General features: G+C 41.7%; 2 protein-coding genes across 11 annotated transcripts in view; one reads left to right on the top strand and one right to left on the bottom strand.

The window, feature by feature from the left end:
* The window catches only part of GALM (galactose mutarotase), a 52,421-nt gene extending 45,874 nt beyond the window's left edge, over window positions 1-6,547 (top strand). For 3 of the 4 annotated variants that reach the window (XR_015137197.1, XR_015137198.1, XM_086327384.1), the window contains 3 exons: window positions 2,947-3,088; window positions 4,551-4,725; window positions 5,356-6,547. Coding sequence is in view for 2 of the 4 variants with exons in the window: in XM_086327384.1 (XP_086183510.1) it covers window positions 2,947-3,088; window positions 4,551-4,725; window positions 5,356-5,433 (395 nt within the window). In the remaining 2 variants the exon portion in view is untranslated. The remainder of the gene's footprint in view (window positions 1-2,946; window positions 3,089-4,550; window positions 4,726-5,355) is intronic. The other variant, XM_086327385.1, reaches the window with a different exon arrangement.
* Window positions 6,548-16,842: 10,295 nt separating this feature from the next.
* Window positions 16,843-22,298, bottom strand: SRSF7 (serine and arginine rich splicing factor 7). Of its 7 annotated transcripts, none has more exons than XR_015137200.1 (9): window positions 22,167-22,298; window positions 20,946-21,126; window positions 20,527-20,703; window positions 20,239-20,345; window positions 19,580-19,654; window positions 19,383-19,493; window positions 18,045-18,098; window positions 17,462-17,497; window positions 16,843-17,142 (listed from the first exon to the last, which is right to left on the bottom strand). XR_015137200.1 is itself a non-coding variant. In XM_086327386.1 (8 exons), exons 1-8 carry the CDS (start codon window positions 22,192-22,194, stop codon window positions 17,088-17,090), a joined length of 717 nt encoding a protein of 238 aa, XP_086183512.1. In that variant the 5' UTR covers window positions 22,195-22,298; the 3' UTR covers window positions 16,843-17,087. The 7 variants fall into 7 exon arrangements, 4 of the variants coding, with proteins under 4 accessions (XP_086183512.1, XP_086183513.1, XP_086183514.1 ...); XR_015137201.1 differs by having other exon boundaries at window positions 19,392-19,493; XR_015137202.1 differs by having other exon boundaries at window positions 19,416-19,493.
* Window positions 22,299-22,331: the final 33 nt, after the last annotated feature.

Raw genomic sequence — 22,331 nt, 5'->3', positions numbered from 1 at the left:
AGTGGAGTTGTCTAATGAAATACGGGCGAACGTTCAGCAACAACCTCCGAGATAAATTGAGTGAAAAGTTCGGGGTGGAAACAGGCTGTGTTTTATGGATATGCACTTAGATGCTTGGGTATTCTTGTAGCATCTCTAGAAGGTACGTGAAAAACAAGTGACAGTGGTTGCTTCTGTTGAAAGAAGCTGGGTCTGTGGGGAACGGAAAAGAGGGAACTTCTTTGCACTACAGGGTATTACTTTGTACCTTTTACATCTGTCATCTTTTAAACTGATTACATGTGTACATATTACCTACTCAAGAATTTTTTTTGGAAAAGTAGAACCAAGACAAAGGAAATAAATGCTTTTAAAGGCTGTTTTCAAGAATACTACTTAACTTTTCCTAAAGCTGACTCTGGTAAGAAAAAGATTCTCTTGGTTGAACATGGACCCGAGACTCCGGAATGGTCTTGGCCAGGCCTCCCTGTCTCTCTCAGGTGCTTTGGACGCCAGGCCCCCTTGCAGCTCTGTGTGAACTCAAAGACCCTATTCCTCACACATCAGGAAGAATATATTTCTGAGCAGAAGCTCTGAGTTAAAAAAAAAAAAACCCTCTTTTTGCCCAAAGGCAGGACATCCCTGTTACTTGGTATTTAGGAACTCACAAAAGCGGAACCAAATGCTTTAAATGGCTAAAAGTCAGTTCTCTTTTTACCTATTTCATTTTTTTTAATGGTTAAGATACAAGTTCCTAATTTTTCTTAGCCTCTAAGATTCTAGCTCCACTTTGCATGGTATGTCTCTCAAAAAACAGACGAAACCAAGTTCCTAAAACATCTCCATCTGACCACATGAAAAGAAAAATGACAAGAAAAATGACTCACATCCTGAAAGAATATGTTAGACATCTAAAGTCTGTACTTACCTATAAAATATATTATAAAGTTCTGGGACAATACAAAACTTTTAAAAGGACTAAACTGTATCATTGTGTAAGGCTCTATCCCTTTCCGCTTTCCCTCTCAAGAAAGATTGGCCAGATTGCTTGGCCTGCTGCAGAGGAACCTAGGATTCCTTGTATTTGGGGAAAGAGCCTAGGGCCAGGGGCTTCTCACTGTTGAGCCATACTTCTAGGGTAAGATGGCAAAGACCTCTGCTGTTATCTGTTCCCAGGGTTTTCTAGCTGAGCTGCTCAGAGCCTGTACTGGCTTCACTCTAGCTTATATATATTTGTATTTGTAAATTTTTATTTACTTATTTTTGGTTGTGCTGGGTCTTCGTTGCTGCACACAGGCTTTCTCTAGTTGTGGCCTTGCATTGGCAGGTGGATTCTTAACCACTGGACCACCAGGGAAGTCCCTATATATATATATATATATATATATGTATTTTATGTTGTGTACAGTTGACCTTTGAACAATGAAGAGGTTAGGGGCACTAACCCTCCATGCAGTCGAAAATCCACCTATCACTTAACAGTTGGCCTTCCAAATCCAAGTATTCGACCAGTCAAGGACAGTGTGGTACTGTAATATTACTGAAAAAAATCCACATATAAGTCAACAAAAAACATTTCAAACCCATGTTTTTCAAGGGTCAACTATATATTTATTTTATGTCTGTGTGTGTTTATTGAACTCCCCTCTGAATATTAACAATAAATTCTGCAGGAATGGGGTAGGGGTTGAAAGTCAGTGATTTAGTCCAATTTATTCATTGCACTGATGAAAAACCCCAGGCCCAGAGAAGTGATTTCAGCTAATTTGGCTTAATCTCTTTCCTTATCTGAGGCAGGTTCTACCCTACTACTACTACTATTACTACTACTGCTTTTGCTGCTATTACTGATATGATAAACACACACAAATCACCTTGTACTTAAGCCGTTTTTCTCCATATCAGTTATTCTTCAAACTTCTTCACCCATTCAGCCTACTATGACCTCACCTAAAGTCTCAGCTCAACTGCTAAACTTTTATCCATGAAATCTCCCCAGTCTGCCACATCTAAGCCAACCCATTCACACCGCCTGTCTTCCTTCTTATAGCTGTGCCTCTGCTGGAACACTCTACACACTATGGTTATGAACTGCTTATATGTCCATTTCCTCCTTCAGGCTGCAAGCAGCTTAAAAAATATGTTCCATGTCTCATCTACGTGGCATCTCTGCCCATTAGAGTGCCTGGCATACAGTAGGTGTTGAATAAGTGTTGATCAATCAAAAGAGTGACTGAGTGAATGGCACCTAGTCCACTGCTTTGGCTTTGACACATTCCAGGAACATGCCTATGGGGGGAAGTTTCCCGCACATTCCCTGAGCTTTCTTAATGGAGCTAACTTCAAAATATTTGTGTACCTTGTTTGATGGCTTGGCCTAACATCTAAAGAACAGACCTGGAAGTTGGGGAAAGAATGAAAGTAATAAAGCAAAATGGCACAATATTCAGAAGAATGTAAAATCCATGTTACAGTCTTTTGGCAAACCCTGTCTAGAGGATTGTCTATTGAGAACTTCACTCTTTCCCTTGGATCTCTAGAAAATTCACCCACAAGATAATTCTGATTCCTCTTTTTACCCTTGAAGCCCAGACTTCTCCTTAGTGGTTTTAGTAGAGCAGAAGATATGAGCCCTGGGGTATCTCAGAACTAAAGCAAGAAATGTCAACAAGGTAACTGACTCAACAGTTAGGACAGCCTTTATCCACCTTATCCTTTAATGAAAATTAAGTGCTTCCTTGATTTTTGTACTTTTTTCCACACTTGAATGATTCTGAATTTTATCGTCTTGCAGTCAGTAACACCTTACAATTAAGGAAATCTAATAATTTATTCTTCTTAAGATCTGACTCCCACCTCCTTTACAAATTGAAATTAAGGCTGGGAGGGTAGAACCAGTAGGGTCTTCAGGGTATAAAGATTTTATTCAGGCATTTATCACTCTTTTTTTCTGCTTCTTCCCACCAGGAGAAATTGCTTCAGTGCAAGGAACGGCATTTGACCTGAGGAAGCCAGTGGAGCTTGGAAAACACCTGCAGGAGTTCCACGTGAATGGCTTTGACCACAATTTCTGTCTGAAGGGATCTAAAGAAAAGCGTTTCTGTGCACAGTAGGTACTTTTCATTTGCTGCCTCTGTTGGGAAGAGATCCCAACTCCTATTCGAGGAGCTTTTCCTCTGGCCCTATTAATGCCAGTTACTATGCTGCAGGGGACTGTCTCCCACAACTCAAGTGTCTTTTCAAAGCTCCTGTTCCACGGGTGACTTCATCCCCACCCTTCATCTGCCTTTATCCCTGCCTGGCATTCTGTCTCTTTGTCTCTTCTCTCCCCATCTCTCAGGCCTTTTTTTTCCCACTAGAAGTGCCAGTTTCTCCTGACTAAAGTCACCTCTGCTTTCCTTGAACTTCCAGAGTCCTTTGTCCTTTCTTGACTCATGATGTATGCTCTGCTTCCTTGCATGGAAGGCTGGAGGTTACGTTTCCCCTATAGCGCTCACCACCTCCAGCCTGTCTGATAGGCATCTGTGTCCACACTCTCCTTCTCACTAAATTCCGAGTACTTCACATCATCTCATCCTTGTGAATCCCTCCCTCTACCTTGACACCTAACACCATGCTTGGCACTAGCACATAATCAATATGTTTGTAGAACGGACGGACCTTAAATAAAGCAGAGAAAATGACTGAAGCTCTAATAGCAACAGAAAGAACTTCAAAAGCCTTCTCTCCCTCACAGCCCCAGCACCAACCCCAGGCGTGTTCCTCTAGCTCCTGCCCACTCTCCTCTGTGCCTCCTATTCACATCCCTCTCCAGACGGCCTCCACCTGAGGAGACCTCTCACCACTCCTGCCTTCTCTGGCTGTTCAGTCCCTGGCCTTTCTCTTTCTAAACATCTTTCCCTGAACCTCATTGTGGGATGTTTTACCTTGGTAAGGCTATGAGAGACCTAGCCTTATGTATATCCCTTTGACCCCAAATATAAGACCAAGTAGGTACTCTCTCCTCTGTAGAGGCTTTTCTTTTTTCAAAAAAAGGGAACAGTCTAGCAGCCTATTCTGGGGGGATAGCTGACTAAGGAGCCCCCTGCCTGCTCTAGCCCCAGGGCGGCAGGTAGTTTAACTTAGAAAAGCATCTCTTCTCTTTCAAAAGACATAACTGGTTGTCTTGTCAGACCAAGCAGAGAGCTCCAACTCCTTATGGGAAATTATTCCAGTCTCCCCCCAGAGCCCTAAAACTGCCTCTGTCCAGCCTGGCTCCCCTGACACACACAAACATATCTGACTAGGGTGAGTCGCTTTTGCCTTCCCCAGGGAAGCCAAGCTCAGAGTGGGAAGGTGCTATGGCGAATCCTCAAAACCACCTACTTAAAAAAAGAAAGCAAACCACCTACTTACACCTCCCCTGAGAGGCTGCGAGAATCTCCTACCATGCTGTTCTCATCTTTGTCTCTTCCATATCCTGCCTGGCTGTGTGGCTGGGTCTGACTCCTATCTCAAAGCTGCTTCCCAGCTTCTTCCTGTCTGCTTTTTCACCCTGGACCTCCGTATACGTGCTCTGGCTTTATCTCTAGGGTCCATCATGCTGGAAGCGGGCGGGTACTGGAAGTGTACACCACCCAACCTGGGGTCCAGTTTTACACGGGCAACTTCCTGGATGGCACGCTGAAGGGCAAGAGTGGAGCAGGCTACCCCAAGCACTCCGGATTCTGCCTTGAGACTCAGAGCTGGCCTGATGCAGTCAATCAGGTAAGTCCACAAGCCAGCTTGTTAGAGTGGTGGTATGTCCAAGGTCATACCAGATGACAGAGATCACAACACTCAAATCAGATCTGAATGATTCAAAAGTCTGTGTGTTCTCTTCTCCAAGTCAAGGTAAACATAGGAAATTCTTAGCCATGTTACTAACATGGCATTCATATGTTAAAAAAAAACTGTATTTTGTACCTTCAAAGCCTTTATTCAGTTTAACCTTTCTCCTTATGAATATTTACTCATTTTATACAACCACACTGTTAAGATGATCCTCCAAATCTTTTCATCCTTTCGCTTCCTCCTTTCTTTTCCAGCTATTGCCTAGAGTAATGCTCCTCAAAGTTCAAGCCCATTAATAAGACACTTGCAGCCTGCACCAGAATGTAAATCAACCCCTCTTCTTTCATTAAGAAAGTCTTGCTGTGACAAAGTGTGTTTCGTGATGTGGTTGATTTTTATCCTGGTTCGAGTTCATCTAATTGCAAACCAATAATAAATGGTTCTTACCCTGGCAACTGGTTCACATTAGAACTGGTCTGGAGACCAGTCCAGAAGCCATCCTGAGTGGTTAAGGGTGCAACCTGGGTTGGCAAGGTGTAACCTGTATTGTTTTCCTCTTCACAGCCTCACTTTCCGCCTGTGTTGCTGAAGCCTGGTGAGGAGTATGACCACACCACTTGGTTCAAGTTTTCTGTGGCCTAAGGAAATGTAAAGATATGTCCTGCTCCAAGGTCAGGCTGGGAGCCCCTTTAGCAGCCTGACTCTCCTATAAAGAGATGAGTTGAAGATTTAGAGGCTTTCAAAGTGATCCTGTGATTTAAAATCATACAAATGGTAGCAGTCAGGGTAGTCAGGTCTGAATATTGATTTCCTTCCCAAAGACTGGCTCTAGGCCAGGTCTAATGACCAGCTCTCCTCTCTGTGAAGTGAAGGGGACTCAACCACCAATGTCACCCATCATCTCAGCCTTGATCCTAGCCCAGAAGTGGCACCTGGGCTCCATGTGTTGGCTCCATCTGTCCATTCTGCCCCTTTCTTTTCTACTTTCCACCCTTTCTTTCTTTAATCCTACTCAATCCTTTTTTTCCCCCTCCTTCTCTAGCTCACATCACCTTGCCCTATGCATCCTATGGAGTTTTCAGGTCGCTTAGCTCATTCAGCCTGCTGGCAGAGGGAGCCTGTCTGCCTCAATAAGGCAACAGATGATGGAGACATGAGTCAGCTGAAGCTTACAGGGGATAAATGACTCACCTAAAGACACTGAACTAGGAAAAATTTTAACCAAGACTCTAAGTCGGGTTATTTGCATGAAAAACGTGCAAATTCAAGTCCCCTTCTTTGCCTCCACTCCAGTCTTCAGGAGCATCCCTAGCATCAACTGATGGGCACAGAGGAGTCTAACCCTTACTGTTAGCTAGCCTTTCTTCCCAAATTCAGTTTTATAAAAAGATGCGCGAGTCTGTTTGAGCTTTACAGGTAATGTGATTTAAGGTGCAAGATCAAAATGTCCAGAAAGAATCTGTAAATTTGATTCTCTGCCTTCACAGTTAACTGAGAAGGCCAGTTCAGCCAAGGCATAGGAAGGAAGTCACTGGAGACAGGAGCTATGTTAGTGTGAGGAGAGGGCCTTAACTGAGAGAACTACAAATTGCACTGGAGAGCACATGTGTTATGTAGACCAGCCTGGGCTTCCCACCTTTCCTAATTGAATCGTCAGTGATGGGTTTGGGTTGGTGGCTTTTAAAGAAATGTATCTTATACTATTATACACTAATAATCAGTTTAAATAAAATCAAAATCTGCACCTTCAAAAAAACTCCGTTTCTTCATTCTGTCAGGTGTGAACCTTTGGGAAATGGATCAAATATAAACCATGTGTTCTGGACTCTACTATGCTCTCCAGTCCCAGCCCTAGCTGGGAATACCATCTAACCAGCAGCCTGTGGAGCTTCCTCTATACTTCCCTTTCTCTTTGTTGTTCAGTTGCTAAGCTGAGTTTGACTCTCTGGGCCCATGGACTGTAGCACACCAAGCTACAGTATCCTCTCTAAGAGTACAGTATCCTCTACTATCTCCTGGAGTTTGCTCAAATTCATGTCCATTGAGTCGGTGATGCTATCTAATCACCTCATTCTCTGCCACCCCTTGAAAATACGGTTTATTTTTTAATTCACTTTGACATGAATTTTCTGAGCACTTTACAGTTCTCTCCTGCGTCTTTTAAGCAGTTCAAGAGGTGATGTCCAAGATGTAGTATGTTCCTTAGGAACATCACAAATCTCTTTGGGGAAAACAAGACTAACAGGAACAACTAGATGATGTAGAATTGCACCATGACAGAGCTGGGAGCCCTGACCACTGACTTTGCTCCTGCTTTTACTACATGGGCAGTCTAATTTCACTAGGCCTGTTTTCTCACCTCTGAGGCAAAGAGAATAGACTGTAATTATCTGGAGGATGAGTATAAGTCTGCAGGCAGAAACTAAAGCTGGCCACTAGTACAATTAATGTGAGGTGGTGAAAACAAACCATGGTATTATTTGGTATGGAAAATACCATATATTATAGAATTATTAAAAACTTGTTGAAAATGTAAGTATCTACTCAGATGCAACCCCCACCAAGAGTAAGTCTCCAGGTCCCCACAAGTCCATGCCTTCTTTACCATACAGCCCCCCCGCACCCACCCACGACCAAACTAGTGCTGTATTATTCTGAGTTCTGGTCTTTCATAGGTGAGCATAGTATTGACTTCAGTTCAATGATCTATGGATTCCTTTGTTTCAAATTCATGACACAAGTTCTTATCGCTGACTGAGATTTTCATTTTTCCAGTTCCCACCCATTTTGCCTAACAAGGTAAGATTTAACATTAAATAATTTGCACGATCATTGCTATAGTCTAAGATGCACGCTATGGACGTTGAACTGTTGTGACTGTTAGGTGACCAATGACAAGTTCAATCTCCAAAGACTAAAGGAAAGTAGCTAGCATTAATGAATAAATGGATCATTTGCAAAAAGTAGAACATGAAAAACTACCGCAGAAAACAGAAAGCACAGCATATACCCTGTTCCCTAGCCAGTTCCCATCACCAGTTACAACTGATAGCTGTTTAAAATGAAACAATGGAATCAGAAGTTTGCAATGGGCTTTTTAAAAACTATTTATTTGGTTGCTCCAGGTCTTGGTTGCATGTGGCATGTGGGATCTTTGATCTTTGTTGTGGCATGTGAACTCCTAGTTGTGGCATGTGGGATCCAGCTCCCTGGGCTATTTGGAGAGTTTGGACAGGACTGCAATCCTTTTCCAATCAAGGAATTTTTATCTTCTTTTAAGTTCCAGCTTCTTGAATTCAATTACTCAAATCATAATGTCTCAGATGATCTGGGTAGCACTGCCAGCTGTGGCTAAGTGAAGTCAGCAAACTCTCTCCTCAAAAAAAGCAACTATAATGTAGAAAACAACTGAGACAAAACAAGTTTGTCACTCTGGCAACTAACCCAAAACATACAAGGCATGTTTGTTTGAAAAACTGCTGAACTTTGAGTAGAAACTGTAAGATTTTGGCATCCTTGCCTGGGGCTGCTCCCATTCCCTTTACTTCCCCAGCTCACTTGCAGCGGAGCTTCTGCCAGGACGAAACAGAGCATGAAGACCAGGAGACTGCTACTGCTATGGTTTCGGGGATGGGAGGGTTCTCTCAGTTTGGAGTGGTAGGTGATATCCACACCCAACTGCTTTGTTAATAAAAATAGTGATCTTGGTGCTCTATAAGCAGGGAGGCTGATGGCTCTACTAGCCTGAGGTTGCAACTGTGGTTGGAACAAGCACACTTCTGGGTGATCAGAGGCTACACGTGCATAGCAAAGACCAGAGGGGGTCAAGCTATTCACACACACACTCCTGGCCAACTCTGATGCAGCAGGTACATGCAAAGGAAATTAAAAGGACTTAGCAAAAAGCAAAAACAAGAGTTGAAAAAATGTCTAAACACTGAATCCACTCCCTGCCTTCACACAGACCCATCAGCAGAGCACAGTAACCTGAGCTGAAACGTGTGAGCACTACTGCCCGGTTGCTGACCACTGAGCCAGCTATGCAGACGCAGGGCAACCCTACAAAGCTGAGCTTCAAAATACACACAAGAGTGTTCTTTTAGAAATAGCCAAAATGCAGAATAGAGATTATAAAAAAAGAACCAAGCAAAATTCTGAGGTTGAAAGGTATAATAACCAATGACAGTTCCAACTACAGAGGATCAGAAGCAGATTAAAAACGGCAGGGAACAAAGATAAATGAACCTGAAGACAGAAAAAATTTGAAAGCAAGAGGAAAAACATCTCGTCACTACAGGAGACCACCAATACAATTAACATCAGACTTTTTGCCTGCAACAGAGGGCAGGAGGCAGTAAAGGGCACAGTCAATGTGCTTAAACCCCCAAATTACCCTTCAAATGCAAAAGTGGGTTAAAAACATTTCCAGATAAAAAATCAGAAAACTCACTTCTAGCAAAACTACTTACAAGAAATACTAGAGGAAGTCTTCCTTTAATGCTGCAAGGGAATTAAGACAGTAACTCAATTCCATGGAAAAAAAGGAAAAATACCAGAAACGGTAATTTTTCTCATCTTTTCTTTAAAAGACAGAAGGTTGTATGAGGCAATACTTAAACACCATGCTTCTGAGTTTGTAACACATAATATAGCAAAAGGAGGGAAGTTTGGGAAAAGAAAATATACTGCAGCAAATTTCTGACTATTTGCTGACTATTAATCTGAAGGAGATTGTGATAAATTAAGATCCAGCTGTATAGTCAAAGCTATGGTTTTTCCAGTAGTCATGTATGGATGTGAGTTGGACCATAAAGCAAGCTGAGCGCTGAAGAATTGATGCTTTTGAACTATGGTGTTGGAGAAGACTCTAGAGAGTCCCTTGGACTGCATGGAGATCCAACCAGTCCATCCTAAAGGAAATCAGTCTTGAATATTCCTTAGAAGGACTCATGCTAAAGCTGAAACTCCAATACTTTGGCCACCTGATTTGAAGAACTGACTCACTGGAAAAGACCCTGATGCTGGAAAGATTGAAGGCGGGAAGAGAAGGGAACAACAGAGGATGAGATGGTTAGACGGCATCACTAACTTGATGGACCTGAGTTTGAGCAAGATCCAGGAGATGGTGAAGGACAGGGAAGCCTGGTGTGCTGCAGTTCATGGGGTCACAAAGAGTCGGACACAACTGTGTGACTGAACAGTAACAAGATATAACCACGTAGAAGATAACTAAAAAATGCAGTTTTAAAAAATCAAGAGGAATTTGAATAATACGCTAAAAAAATATTTAATACAAAATGGTAAAAAGATAGGAGACATACAGCAAACAACAAACCCCAAACATAAACCCAACCATACTAATAACAAGATCTAGAAACTAACTACAGTTGACCTTTGAAGTACCCCACCACCATGACAACCAAGTCAAAAATCCACATGTAACTACAGCCATCTGCATCTGTGGTTCTACATCTGCAAATCGTGTAGGTATACAGAATCTATTGAAAAAAATCTATTTTTTCAATAGATTCTGTATACCTACATGATTTGTGTAAGTGGGCCATGCTGGTCAAACGTTAGTCACTCAGTCGTGTCTGAGTCTTTGTGACTCCATGCACTGTAGGCCCACCAGACTCCTCTGTCCATGGAATTCTCCAGGCAAAAATACTGGAGTGGGTTGCCATTTCCTTCTCCAAGGGATCTTCCTGACCCAGGGATTGAACCTGGGTCTCCCGCATTGCAGGCAGATTCTTTACTGACTGAGCCATCAGGGAAGACCATGCTGGTGAAACCTGTGCTATTTAAGGGTCAACTGTATATGCACCAATAAGCTCAAAGTAAATAGATGAAAAAGATATACCATAAAAACAGTAACCATAAAATAGGTAGAGTGGCTATATTAATATCAGAAAAAAACTGATTTTTAAACAAGCAATATTTCTAGAGATATTTAACAATAAAACAATTAACACATCATGAAGCTATAACAATTATAAATGTATATGCATTAGAGCCTTAGATGCTTTGAAGGAATTATTGTGACCAGGGGCCATGTTTGGAGTTCAGTTAGTGTTGGACAAAACCCAAACACTTCTGATAAATAGCCCTTCAAATTTCTTGAACAGAATGTTACATTTTAAAAAAATGAGTATTTCTCTTGAGCACAGTGACCTCTAGTGGTACTAATATAAACTCCTTTTTCATAGAAAGGTTCCATTCCATAGGGTCAGTTGGTTAAAGGATCCTGCTGCTGCTAAGTCGCTTCAGTCGTGTCCAACTCTGTGGGACTCCATAGACGGCAGCCCACCAGGCTCCTCTGTCCCTGGGATTCTCCAGGCAAGAACACTGGAGTGGGTTGCCATTTCCTTCTCCAGTAAAGGATCCTAGAGGATGTATTGTAGAATCCTCCTTTGAATCACGTGTGCTGCTAACTTTGTTATGATAATAGCAGTAAGCCAGGCCAGTCTGTCTAATAATGTTATAGTGAAGTAGGAGCTGGCTAAAACTAACCCCTTCAGCAGTAGTTTTCAATTGTGGCATACAAGGGAGATTTTTTAGAATATTAGTGCTCAAGCTACCCTCAGCAATTTTGATTTCATTACACTGTTTTTAAAGCTCCCTGGGTGATCCTGATTTGTAACTAGGGATGAGAACCACTGGCCCTAGCATAAAGTAAAAGCTTTCCTTAGTAACGAGTCTCCACATTTGCTAATATTTTAAGTGCATTAGTGTGTTTAGCTAGAATTTACTCTCTAGCTTCAGGAAGCACTTCAAGATTGAGTCAGAGAAAACAATCTTCCCAGACCAAAAGTATGTCTTAAGACCCCAGAAACCAGACTGACAATCCTGGCACCATTATGTTGAAGACTAAATAGTTAAGAGAGATGTTGGGGTAAGATCTCGCAGGCCTTGTATCATGGCCAAAAAAAACCAAGAGGTAAGTGTAAATCAGGGATTTCCAAGTATTTTTGTAAAGGGCAAGAGATGAAATTAAGCTTTGTGGCACTTAATCTGTTGCAATTACTCAGCTCAGCCACTGTAACACAAAATGTCACAGGGTATCCATTCTTAGGCAAAGAACTCCTAACTTGTTGTAGGGGCCCAGGTACTCTGGTGATGGTCCTCTGGACAATGACCAAGACAAACAGACCTATCTCCCTTTACCTCTGCCACATCAATTATGTTTCTTTACAGCTAGATTTTTTGATCCTTGGCAGTGAAAAGGATTCACTTTCTAGAACCCAGATTTCTTGAAGGTATGTTATTAACCAAGATAAAAAGTCTTTTAATAGGATCACATCCAGCCTTCTTCAAGCTTCAGTCATAGATCCCAGGGAATCTAGAGGTGGATAAGACATAAACTTAGGCATCTGACTGTCATAAGAAATGGATGATTTGACCTTCCTTATGCAGGTTAGGCTGACTCACCTGGGTTCACCAGTTCTTGAAGAGGAGAGGAAATAAATTTGAACCTTTCCTAGCAGAGAATTTTCTGTACAGAAAATTTCTCTTTCTGACCAGAACTCTTAGCCTCTCAGTGTTAATCCAGGTTTGAGGCACAAACCTTGCATTAGAATTGCAGAGTAGAGCTGGGCATTCTAACAGCAGCCTAAGGATCTACATCCCCTGCAAGCAGATGCACACCGAAGTCTGACAGGCTACTAAACTGAAAGTATGGGCTTTTAATTGAAATGGTGATTAATTATAAAGACAGTTCTAATTTTAACAGATTACAATTCATTCACTCATCCATGAATTCATTCATCAGATATTTAAGTGTTAATAAGCACTAGGCAGTGAAGAAACAGAACAAGCTACCTGCTGTCACAAAGTGCCTTGCAATAGCATACGTGCAGAGAAGTAAACAGGCAATTCCAGTGTTCTACTATAGAGGTCAGTGTGTTGAGAGCAAGGGAACCTAAACCAGACTTGAATACATGACAATTTACAGAAGTTGGGGGAAAAACATGTATTTTACCGCAAAATTAAACTATGTTGAGATACCATGTTTCAACACAAGATTGGTAAAAATCAACGTTGACGGCCCATCATGTTGCTACACCATGTGTACCAAATGGGCAATGTTAGAGAGAAATAGGCTCTCCTATACATTTCCACCAGGGCAAACAGTACCAGCAAAAATATAAATGCACAGACCCTCTGACCCAGCAATTCAACTTCTAGGAATTACCCTAGATACATACACAGGGTTACACGTGTGACATACTGAGTAAAGTTATTCACTGCAGCACTGTAACAGTAATCAGAAACAACTCACATCCATGAATAGAAAACTGATTAAATTGCTATTACTTGTAGCTCAAAAACTCTCCAAGGAAAACAGGGAGTCCCTTCCAAGGCATACAAAGTCCTACACGATCTATAATCCTTCATCCTCCTTCCTAAACCATCTCTTCCTTCTATTCACTGCCTCTTGGCCTCCTAGCCTTCAACTCAAACTACTTTAGGCCTTTGCTGTACTGTGCCTCAGAAGTTGGTGTGGCTCTCACTTGCTCCAGTGTCACCATGAGGCCTTAGACCAGTCCTTACACAAAAGCAACCAATCCCCTATCCTTCTGTATCATTATTCTCTGTATCATTTATTACCCACCTGCTGTTTGCTCCTTTCCTTTCCAGAACTTTAGCTCAATGAAGATAGACTGTTCACTTCTATATTCCAAACCTAACAGTACCTGGAACACTGAAGGAGCACACAAGTTTAATGCATAAATTATGCAACATCCAAGCAACTTAATAGTATGCAACTTTAAAAAAGTGCCATTTTTACTTATGTAAAAGATCTCTAAAGATATTTAATGAGAAAAACAAGGCTTATGTATTTGTGTTAAGAGAAAAAAGGAGGGTCTCCTTGATGGCTCATTAGTAAAGAACCCGCCTGCCAATGCAGGGGACATGAGTTCGATCCCTGGTCCAGGAAGATCCCAAATGCAGCGGGGCAAGCCCATTGCTACAACTACTAAGCCTGCACTCTTGAGGCGCCATGAGAAGCCACTGCAACGAGAAGCACATGTACCACAACTAGAGGAGCTCCAACTTCCCGCAACCAGAGAAGGCCGGACTGCAGCAACCAAGACCTGCTGCTGCTGCTGCGTCGCTTCAGTTGTGTCCAACTCTGTGCGACCCCATAGACGGCAGCCCACCAGGCTCCTCCGTCCCTGGGATTCTCCAGGCAAGAACACTGGAGTGGGTTGCCATTTCCTTCTCCAAAGCATGAAAGTGGAAAGTGAAAGTGAAGTCGCTCAGTCATGCCTGACTCTTAGTGACCCCGTGGACTGTAGCCTAACAGGCTCCTCCGTCCATGGGATTTTCCAAGCAAGAGTACTGGAGTGGGGTGCCATTGCCTTCTCCCAACCAAGACCTAGCACAGCCATAAATAAATAATTCTTTTTAAAAAGAAAAAAGGAGAGTGGGACTTCCCTGGCGGTCCAATGGTTAGGACTCAGAGCTTTCACGGCCGGGTACCAGGTTCAATCAGTGATTAGGCAAAAAAGATTCCAGAAGCCACACAGTGCAGCCAAAAGAAGGAAAAAGTATCTCATGACAAATGACGACAATGGTTGCTTTTGGGGAGGTAACTGGGTGGCTCAGAACCTTCTTGCTATATACACCAAATCAAAGTGAAATGAAATGGAAAATAGGTTAGGCTAGCAGCCTGTGGGAAATGGGAAAAGCATTAGCTTTGGCAACTGGCCTTGAGGGTTGAAGAGTTATTTGGCTACTACATTCTGTGTTCTACAATTACCCTTCTATCCAGCATCTTTTCCCCATTAAGTCTGGAAAGAAAATAACCAAGTTATTAACACCAACACCAGCCAAGCCCCCATTATTTCTTCCTACTTTAACCATGCCTTCATCACAACTTCCCAGCTATAAAATTACATACACATCTTCTAGGCTATACAACCGTGCCCTGTAAAGGTCTCCAAGCAATTAATTGCTCAGAGCCAGATCTAGTGAATTCTTTGCTACTGTCCTTCACTGAAAACTCACTGCCAACATGTCAGCTTTACAGCTTTCAATTCCTACTTAGCTTACTATATCCTGGAAAACACTCTACTTTAAGATAGGCTACACAATGATGAAAATCACAATACCACACTATCATTCATTTAACCTAGTCACAAACCGCTATTATTTCAAGAACCCCTCAAATTTTCTTCTCAATGGAGGGGACATGGCAAAACACAGCATTGCACTGTGTCTTGATACTTAGCTGAGTTCAAAGCCTGAAGGAGAACTACAAAAGTGAGGTCCTAATGCATGCTTTACTTACTTTTACACCAGGAGTGCCAACCAAGTAGGTTCTATGTCCAAAGCACTGTGTCTGACATGTTCAATTAGCTACCAGGTTAATAATTTAGAGTTAAATATAAACCAGCATTTTTCAAATCAATCACACAATCCACTTAGCAGTCTCAACCTTGAAGTGTTTTTTTTTTAAAAGGTGCACCACACCAGCCAGTTCATCATTAAGATGAATAACAAATGTGGGTACAGAGTTGTCATGGCTACAAAAAAGGTGTTGACCTACATACCCTGTACTCCGTTTCTTTAAGGGTAAACAGAATTTTCTGTGCTTATTAAATTCATTTTTTGCCCCTAACCCCTCTTCCATATTTTTATCCTCTCACAACTAATCTCTAGGATGCTGCTAGTAATCCATCCCAAAGCTACAGAATTAATGACTCCTACTCTTGGCTCAGAACTCCCACTTCCACAAATTGAGTATCAGGACTGTTTATTCTCTGCAGATTTATTGTTGAGTTAACTTATCTTTATGTAATACAGAACAAGTAAAGCTGACCAAGTGCAACAAACAAGCCTGCTGATTACACATAGCTTTACGGCAACCATGTAATGCAGCCAGTTGTCAAAATTCCAAAAACAAAAACGTCCAAACTTTGAACATACTAATCATCATTCAAACCAGTAAATATGAGGCAGATCAGTATTCCCAACTGTACTGTTATCCAGTAATAGTTGGAAAGTGTCAGAAACAAGGACAGATAGTGGTGCCATCAGCACTAAAAAGAATTTTTTGCATCAAGGCTAGAGAATAAATACCTGGTAAAAGCTTGACCAGAAAACTCAAAATTAACTGTCACTACCCTATGATGCTTAAAGTCCAAATAAACATGTCTACTGGTGCTAATATTCTGAAGTCTATCAGATGCTGCCAAAAAGTGACTACAGCGAGGGGTTGCTAAATATAGGTTGAATTTACAGAACTGCTTTAGTCTCATTAACATTTCTGACATCTTTACTTTGCACCAGCCTGGCAAAATAAGATGGAAGTATGTTGGTTTTCAGGAACTGAAGAAACCTAACTTGGGAATTAATATCTGGGAATTAAAATCAGAAACCTAACTTGGGAATTAATATCTCTGCTCAGAATAAGGCAATTCATTTGAAGAGACAGAGGAGATTATCTAGGCTGGAAAATTTTGCAAAGCTGGTTTACATAAAGGTGTTTTGTTCCAAATTGAGACAATTCCTCTAACATGCAAAAGTTTTGATATAAAACTGGTTAATGTTTGAAAACAAAAGAACATTGAGTATAACTTTCTAGAATGGAGAGCTCTAATTTGATACCACCCCATCTAACAGCCTGATAACCTCTGGTAGGCTTTTGTAAAATCCAGCTTCTCCAGCATCAAGTCCACCTACTTCTTTCTTAGTTCCTGGTATGCTCACTTATAACAAGTCAGTGGTCCCTACGGCCTGACATAAGTTAGTCTTATTGATAACATCTAAGAATATCAGCTCTAAGAGAACTTAGGGACTTGTCTTGATGCATCATCCATGCTGTTTAGGGAGACCCAACTTGAATTCTTACCATCTGACCCAAAGCTCTAAGGGTAAAAAGTAATTTTCCAAATGTGTGTGTGTATATATATATATTTATTAATTATGGTTAAGACTTAACATCATTAACTTTAAATGTAGGTCTGCATGAATATGGTTAATACCAAGGTTGACTCCTGAAGCATACCAAATTAAGGAGTATTAATATTGAACACAAATCAAGAATCTAATTAGAAACATTTTATTTTAAATGTGCCAAATAAAAATCCACATTTTCAGACCATAGGATGTTAATACATTCAACAAAAATTTGTATTATCTTACTGCTGTAAATTTACAGAGTAATAGTCCAGATCCATTTTGATTAGATGGTTGAAATACCCTCCCTAAGTTACACTTTACAGACATCACGAATCCCTTATAATAATGTAAACAAAATAACTTTTCCCTAAAAGGTGAACTTGAGCACTTCAGTCCACTCTTTCAGGACTTGCACTTCTTCTCGGACTTCCTGATGGGGAACGACTAAAAAGAAAAAAATATTTAAGTTTGGAACCAATTAGTGTCTAACAAAACTCTTCTCGCATATATGTCAGGGTAAAACTAAAAAAAAAAAAAACCTGTTAGGTTTAACAGCCTCTTCACTAATTAATCTTACAAAACTTAGGTAAAGATAACTATTTGCTTTTTGGAGATTTTGGGGGGAGGTCATCTAAGAAACTCTATTTAGTATTTTAACATATAGCACCAATTCTCCAAAGAGCTCAGGGAAGTAGGCAGTAAGCAAAATTCTGCAGAGGCCACACTTGACAGTTAAGATATGGCAACAAATTATTTAGCTTACCTTCTTTTTGGAGATGGAGATCTGGACTTTGATCGGCTGTCAAAACATGAAAAGGTTGTGTTTTACTTTTATGTGAAAAGTACTATCCAACCCCTTCAGTTACAATACAATGAACCCCCAAAATGTCCTGAGCTTAAACTACACTGCAGTTAAACTGGAAAAGAAAAACCCTACCAATTTTTTGGCTAAAAGTCAATCTTCTAACACTTGTTCTTCATAAAATAATCTTTCATACTCTAAGCACAATGATCCCAGAATGCTTCTCCATACATCTATCAAATCCAACACAGGCCTCTTAATATAACCCCAAATTCACCAACTTTTCATTATAGCTTGGACATGACATAACCCCAAATTCACCAGCTTTTCACTACAGCTTGATATGCCCTTGCCTAGAAAGTCAGCCAGAACAGGCCACGTACAAAGCAAGTTATAAAGTTTGGTTTACTAATAAGGTAACTGTGTTCCTCCTCAGCTTACTTCTAAGCTCACAGCTAACAAATTGCAATAATTCAAAAACACTTTGAACTCTGGATATTGGTGCCATGTAACTAAAAGAGCATCAATGAGATTTTTACTCTACCTGCTTCTAGGCCGTGAAAGAGACCTGGATCTTGATCTCGACCTGGACCGGGATCTTAATAAAAGCAAACACATTTACACCAATTAGTCCACGGGAATAATTTCCTTAAATACCTTCTGAGCACCTTTGAAGGTAGGCTAGGAAGGGGCTAAAACTGTCCAAAATGCCCTATCAGTCTAAGACTGGACAAATACTTGGAACTACCATTTCAAAAATCTATCATGAGTTTCTGTACAGATGTACAATATTCTTAAACAGAGTGTAGTATCCAAGAGAAATTTGTGGTATTTGAGAAAACTGGTGTTAAAAGAAAAATATCAACCTCCTGAATGGAAACTTTGTTTAAGTTCAGTGAAAACTCCTATGACTGGGTAAAGCTGTGTTCATGGATCAACAAACTATCATGGTTCAGGACCATCAATCTGTAAAAAATGAGGCTGACATACACATCTTGAGGTCCTGTAACCAAGTTAAATGCATTTATCTGGAGTCCAAGTTTCTCAAACCTGGAATTTATAAAGACTATGCTATTACTGAGTAGCAATAATTCTCAGTAGCATTCCCTACCACTGACACGAGTAGCATTATCAATTCCTTTCATTATCTAGAATGTTATCCATTTCCATAACCTTTGAAAACAAAAAAATGCTGAGGGGTCTAATTTGATTTTTAACTTCTCAAGTTTCAGTGTCTAAACCAAATATCTGGTCAAACAAGCCACATTCAATCTATGTGTGAGTGATTGAGTGAGTGAGTGAAGTCGCTCAGTCGTGTCCGACTCTTTTCGACCCCATAGACTATAGCCTACCAGGCTCCTCCATGGGATCTTCCAGGCAAGAGTACTGGAGTGGGTTGCCATTTCCTTCTCCACAATCTATGTGTGTATTACCCTAAATTTCCAATGGTCTCAACCTTCAAAAAAAGAAAAACTTTAACTTGCTTCTAAATTTCTTTCTGGTTCTAATGGGCCTTTTTATCAGGGACCAAGTTAACTATCATCTTTTAGTGCTATTATCATTTGTCTATAAACTGACTTATGGGTAAATGAGAGTAGATCTAAACAGATATAAGCTGACATCAGAAGTTTTCAACATGTTTACCCAGAGTGTTCACTGGAATGATTTGAGGATTTATGCCTTAGACCTCCCTCTATCACCTCTGTAACACCCTTAAAATCTTTAGTTGGGCTTTTCTTCATTTGGACATGTTCACAGTCAACTTTTTTCCCAAATATCTTCTGAAGCATTCCATTTCAATTAGGTCCGTAAGATACTCCACCGCTGTCATTAAGACGGGACAATCCAAATACAAATAAGGGGGAAAAAAGGTGCTACATACTGGAAATACCTCGATCCTTTTATAGAACCAGACCTAGATCGTCTGAGTGAAGCTGATCTTGATCTACGAAGAGACACAGATCTTGATCGCCGAGGAGATGCTGACCTTGACCTAAACATTAAATCAAAGTAATTTCAATTTGATTCCAATTAAACTTCACCACTTCTTACAAGCTGAAGTTAAACAACATCTCTCACCTCCTTCCCCTGCTCCTGCTGCGTGAGCGAGAGTATCGTCTACCTCTGGATCTCGAATGTGATCTAGACCGTGACCTATTTTTCAAGTCAGAAAAAAACATAATATTAGATGGCAACTCCTTTTAGAGTCTGTGTGCCTCTGCTGAAACCAAATCTCAAAACTATTTAAATTTAGTGTCTCATTTGGAAATAAACTCTGGGCCTATTAGTTGTCGTTTTTTTTTTTTTTAAACTACCTAAAAAAAGATTTGTTAAAAGCTCAATTACATTTTAGATTAACATAATATAAAACACTATAATGTGTATTTAAAATAAACCTTGCAAGTTTGCAGGTCGACCCTCTTTGGCCCATGGTCTAGTAGATCTAGACGATCTAGAAGTATCTATAGCCGATCGCTGCATCTAGATGTTTTCTTCAATCTACACGACGATCAAACTGACAGCCAAATGAGCCAGGTGAGGCTTGATTGACGCAAGAAGATTTTTCTAGTTGGGAATGTGGTCAATCTGGTGTTCCTCTTTCTAAACCGGAGGGGCCCCCAATTGTAAGCCAAATTTACTGTTACGGCGATCACCGTCTCAAATTTTCTGCCCTTTAAAGAATAAGGTGAAGCTAGGTGTAGATGACTCGAGGGGATCTGGCCTCTTATGCTGATCACCTCAAGGTCTAGGAGGATCTTAATTGTCGGATTTGCAAGGCGCCTCAGCATGATATCATAAGGCTCGTGACATTCTGAATCAAGGCGACTGACTCAAACGAAGAAACCTGAAAGGTTTTGACCAGGTTGATTATTAATACATTAACATTTCTTTAATTAAACAAAAATTGTAAAATACACCTGTAACAATTAACATTCAAGTTTACAGAAAAATACTTTTGTGCCTTGCTAATAAAAAAGTTACTTGATTAACTAGTACACTAACCATTCCTTTATTAAAATAAATACCTGCTTCTTCTTCGGCGGCTATAGCGATGACAATCATAAGCATAATGTCCCTTTTCGCCACACTCATAGCATCTATCATTGGGATCAAAGGGACGTCGGGCAGGTGGTCTATCAAATCGAGATCTCCGAGGCATGCCTGTTGATAGTTCAACTCTCACTCGGGAACCACAAATAACCCTACAAAAAACAACAAAAAAACTGTAACGCTAAAAAAAAAAAAAAAAAAGTGAGCTCTATATTTAGAACCTTTCACTCTCTTTGCCCTCAGAAGCTCCAGCTATATCTTTGTAAGTCCTTCAAACGTCACTTTTGCTTTCAGTTCCTGTCTTCATAAAGCGATCAGCTAATTGTTTAAAAACTCCTCCAGACTACAGAATTCAAGCCTGGCACAGGAACATTCTCACCAAGTTCTCACTTACTTTCCATCCAGGCCTCGAACTGCATCTTCTGCATCTCTAGGGTCTTCAAATTCCACAAAGGCAAATCCTGGAGGATTTCTGGCAATCCACACAGTTCTCAAAGGCCCATAATAACTGAAAGCCCTTTCTAACTCTCCTTTGCCAGCACCAGTTCCCAGGTTACCAACATACACCTTGGTTTCTGTTTAAAAAACGCAAAGAAAAGAGCGCACGTTATGCAAATAATCTGGCCCAAGTTTGAATTCTTTGCTTAAATTCATCTTTAACAGTGCAAAACATATTTAATACTCTATCAAGGGCTAATTTTAGTCTTAAAACCAACGAAGTTCGTACATTTCTGAAAAGCTAAAGCGTACGACCAAGTTCTTAACATTCAATGGAGGCGGGGGGCCCGCGGGAAACCTCCAAATACGAGCACAGCAGCGTGGTAGGATACTCCGAGCCATGGGGCGGACTCCGCCCCGGTCCCGCCCCCGAGTCCCGGCAGCCCCAGGCACACCGAGAACGCGCGGGCCGGCGGCGGCAGCGGCGTCCTCGGTGAGCGGGCCCCAGCGGAAGGCGGACCGGGAGCGGGGCTGCGCCGACTCCAGTACTCTGCAGCAAGCGCCCCAAGCGCAAGCTCGCCCGTGACTCCAGCTCCCCGCCTCAGAAACGATAAACCGTGCTCAAAAAAGCCAAAAGAGGAAAACCAGCCGCCAGACTTAAAAATCACGCTTCCATTCCCACTCAGCAATCAGACCGTTTGACAAGAATGCGCAGCTCGAAACTGCCAGTTTTCTAAGTCTTAAATTCATCCTTTCTTTTACGGCTGCGACCACATCTGTCAGCTAAAGTGGCGGGAAAGCGCCAAAGAAATGCGCCACCATGGTCGTCAATGTGCGCAAAATGGCAGCCGAGGGCGGGGGGTGGGGGGGGGGAACGGGCGGGCAGGCGGGCGGCTCGAAGAAGGGCAACAACAAAACAGTGATCGAGGGCCTGGCTCGGGCAGGGCGGGAGACTAAGATGCCCAAGAACTGAAAGATACCCACCAGAGGCCTACCTCAGCCACCCGCTGTCCTCCCGCGATACCCCGCCGCCGCCGCCTCCAGCTTCGTATGGTGTGCGCCGAAGCCGCCATTACGCACGCGGAATAACCGTCTCCCAACCGCCGAGCCAACCTCACGACCTCTAAATACTCACTACACCTACAGCAACCTCCCTTACTGGCCCCCAGCCTCTTACCTCCTCCGTACCGCCCGTAGCGCGACATGATGACTGGCCTGCGAGCTGGGCTCTTTCAGCTCGCAGCGCCCAGAGAACGATCAACACAAAACCAACCAAACCGCCTCACTCGCCAACGGTCCCAGCGGCACTACGAGGAAGCGCCTGGGTTCGCGCTTATATATG

Source organism: Bos grunniens, chromosome 11 (assembly GCF_055505025.1).
Source record: "Bos grunniens cultivar Pamir isolate PY7600 chromosome 11, Bosgru_T2T1.0, whole genome shotgun sequence".
NCBI lineage: Eukaryota > Metazoa > Chordata > Mammalia > Artiodactyla > Bovidae > Bos > Bos grunniens.
Note: the sequence above shows the minus strand (reverse complement) of the source record. Positions and strands in the feature narration are given on the sequence as shown.

Coding starts and splice junctions, on each gene's coding strand:
- SRSF7 (XM_086327386.1), bottom strand. CDS start 22,194: ATGTCGCGCTACGGGCGGTACGGAGGAG. Junction 19,494..19,579: donor AGCAGGAGCAGGGGAAGGAG/GTGAGAGATGTT, acceptor TTTAATGTTTAG/GTCAAGGTCAGCATCTCCTC. Junction 18,099..19,382: donor AAAGGATCGAGGTATTTCCA/GTATGTAGCACC, acceptor GCTTTTATTAAG/ATCCCGGTCCAGGTCGAGAT.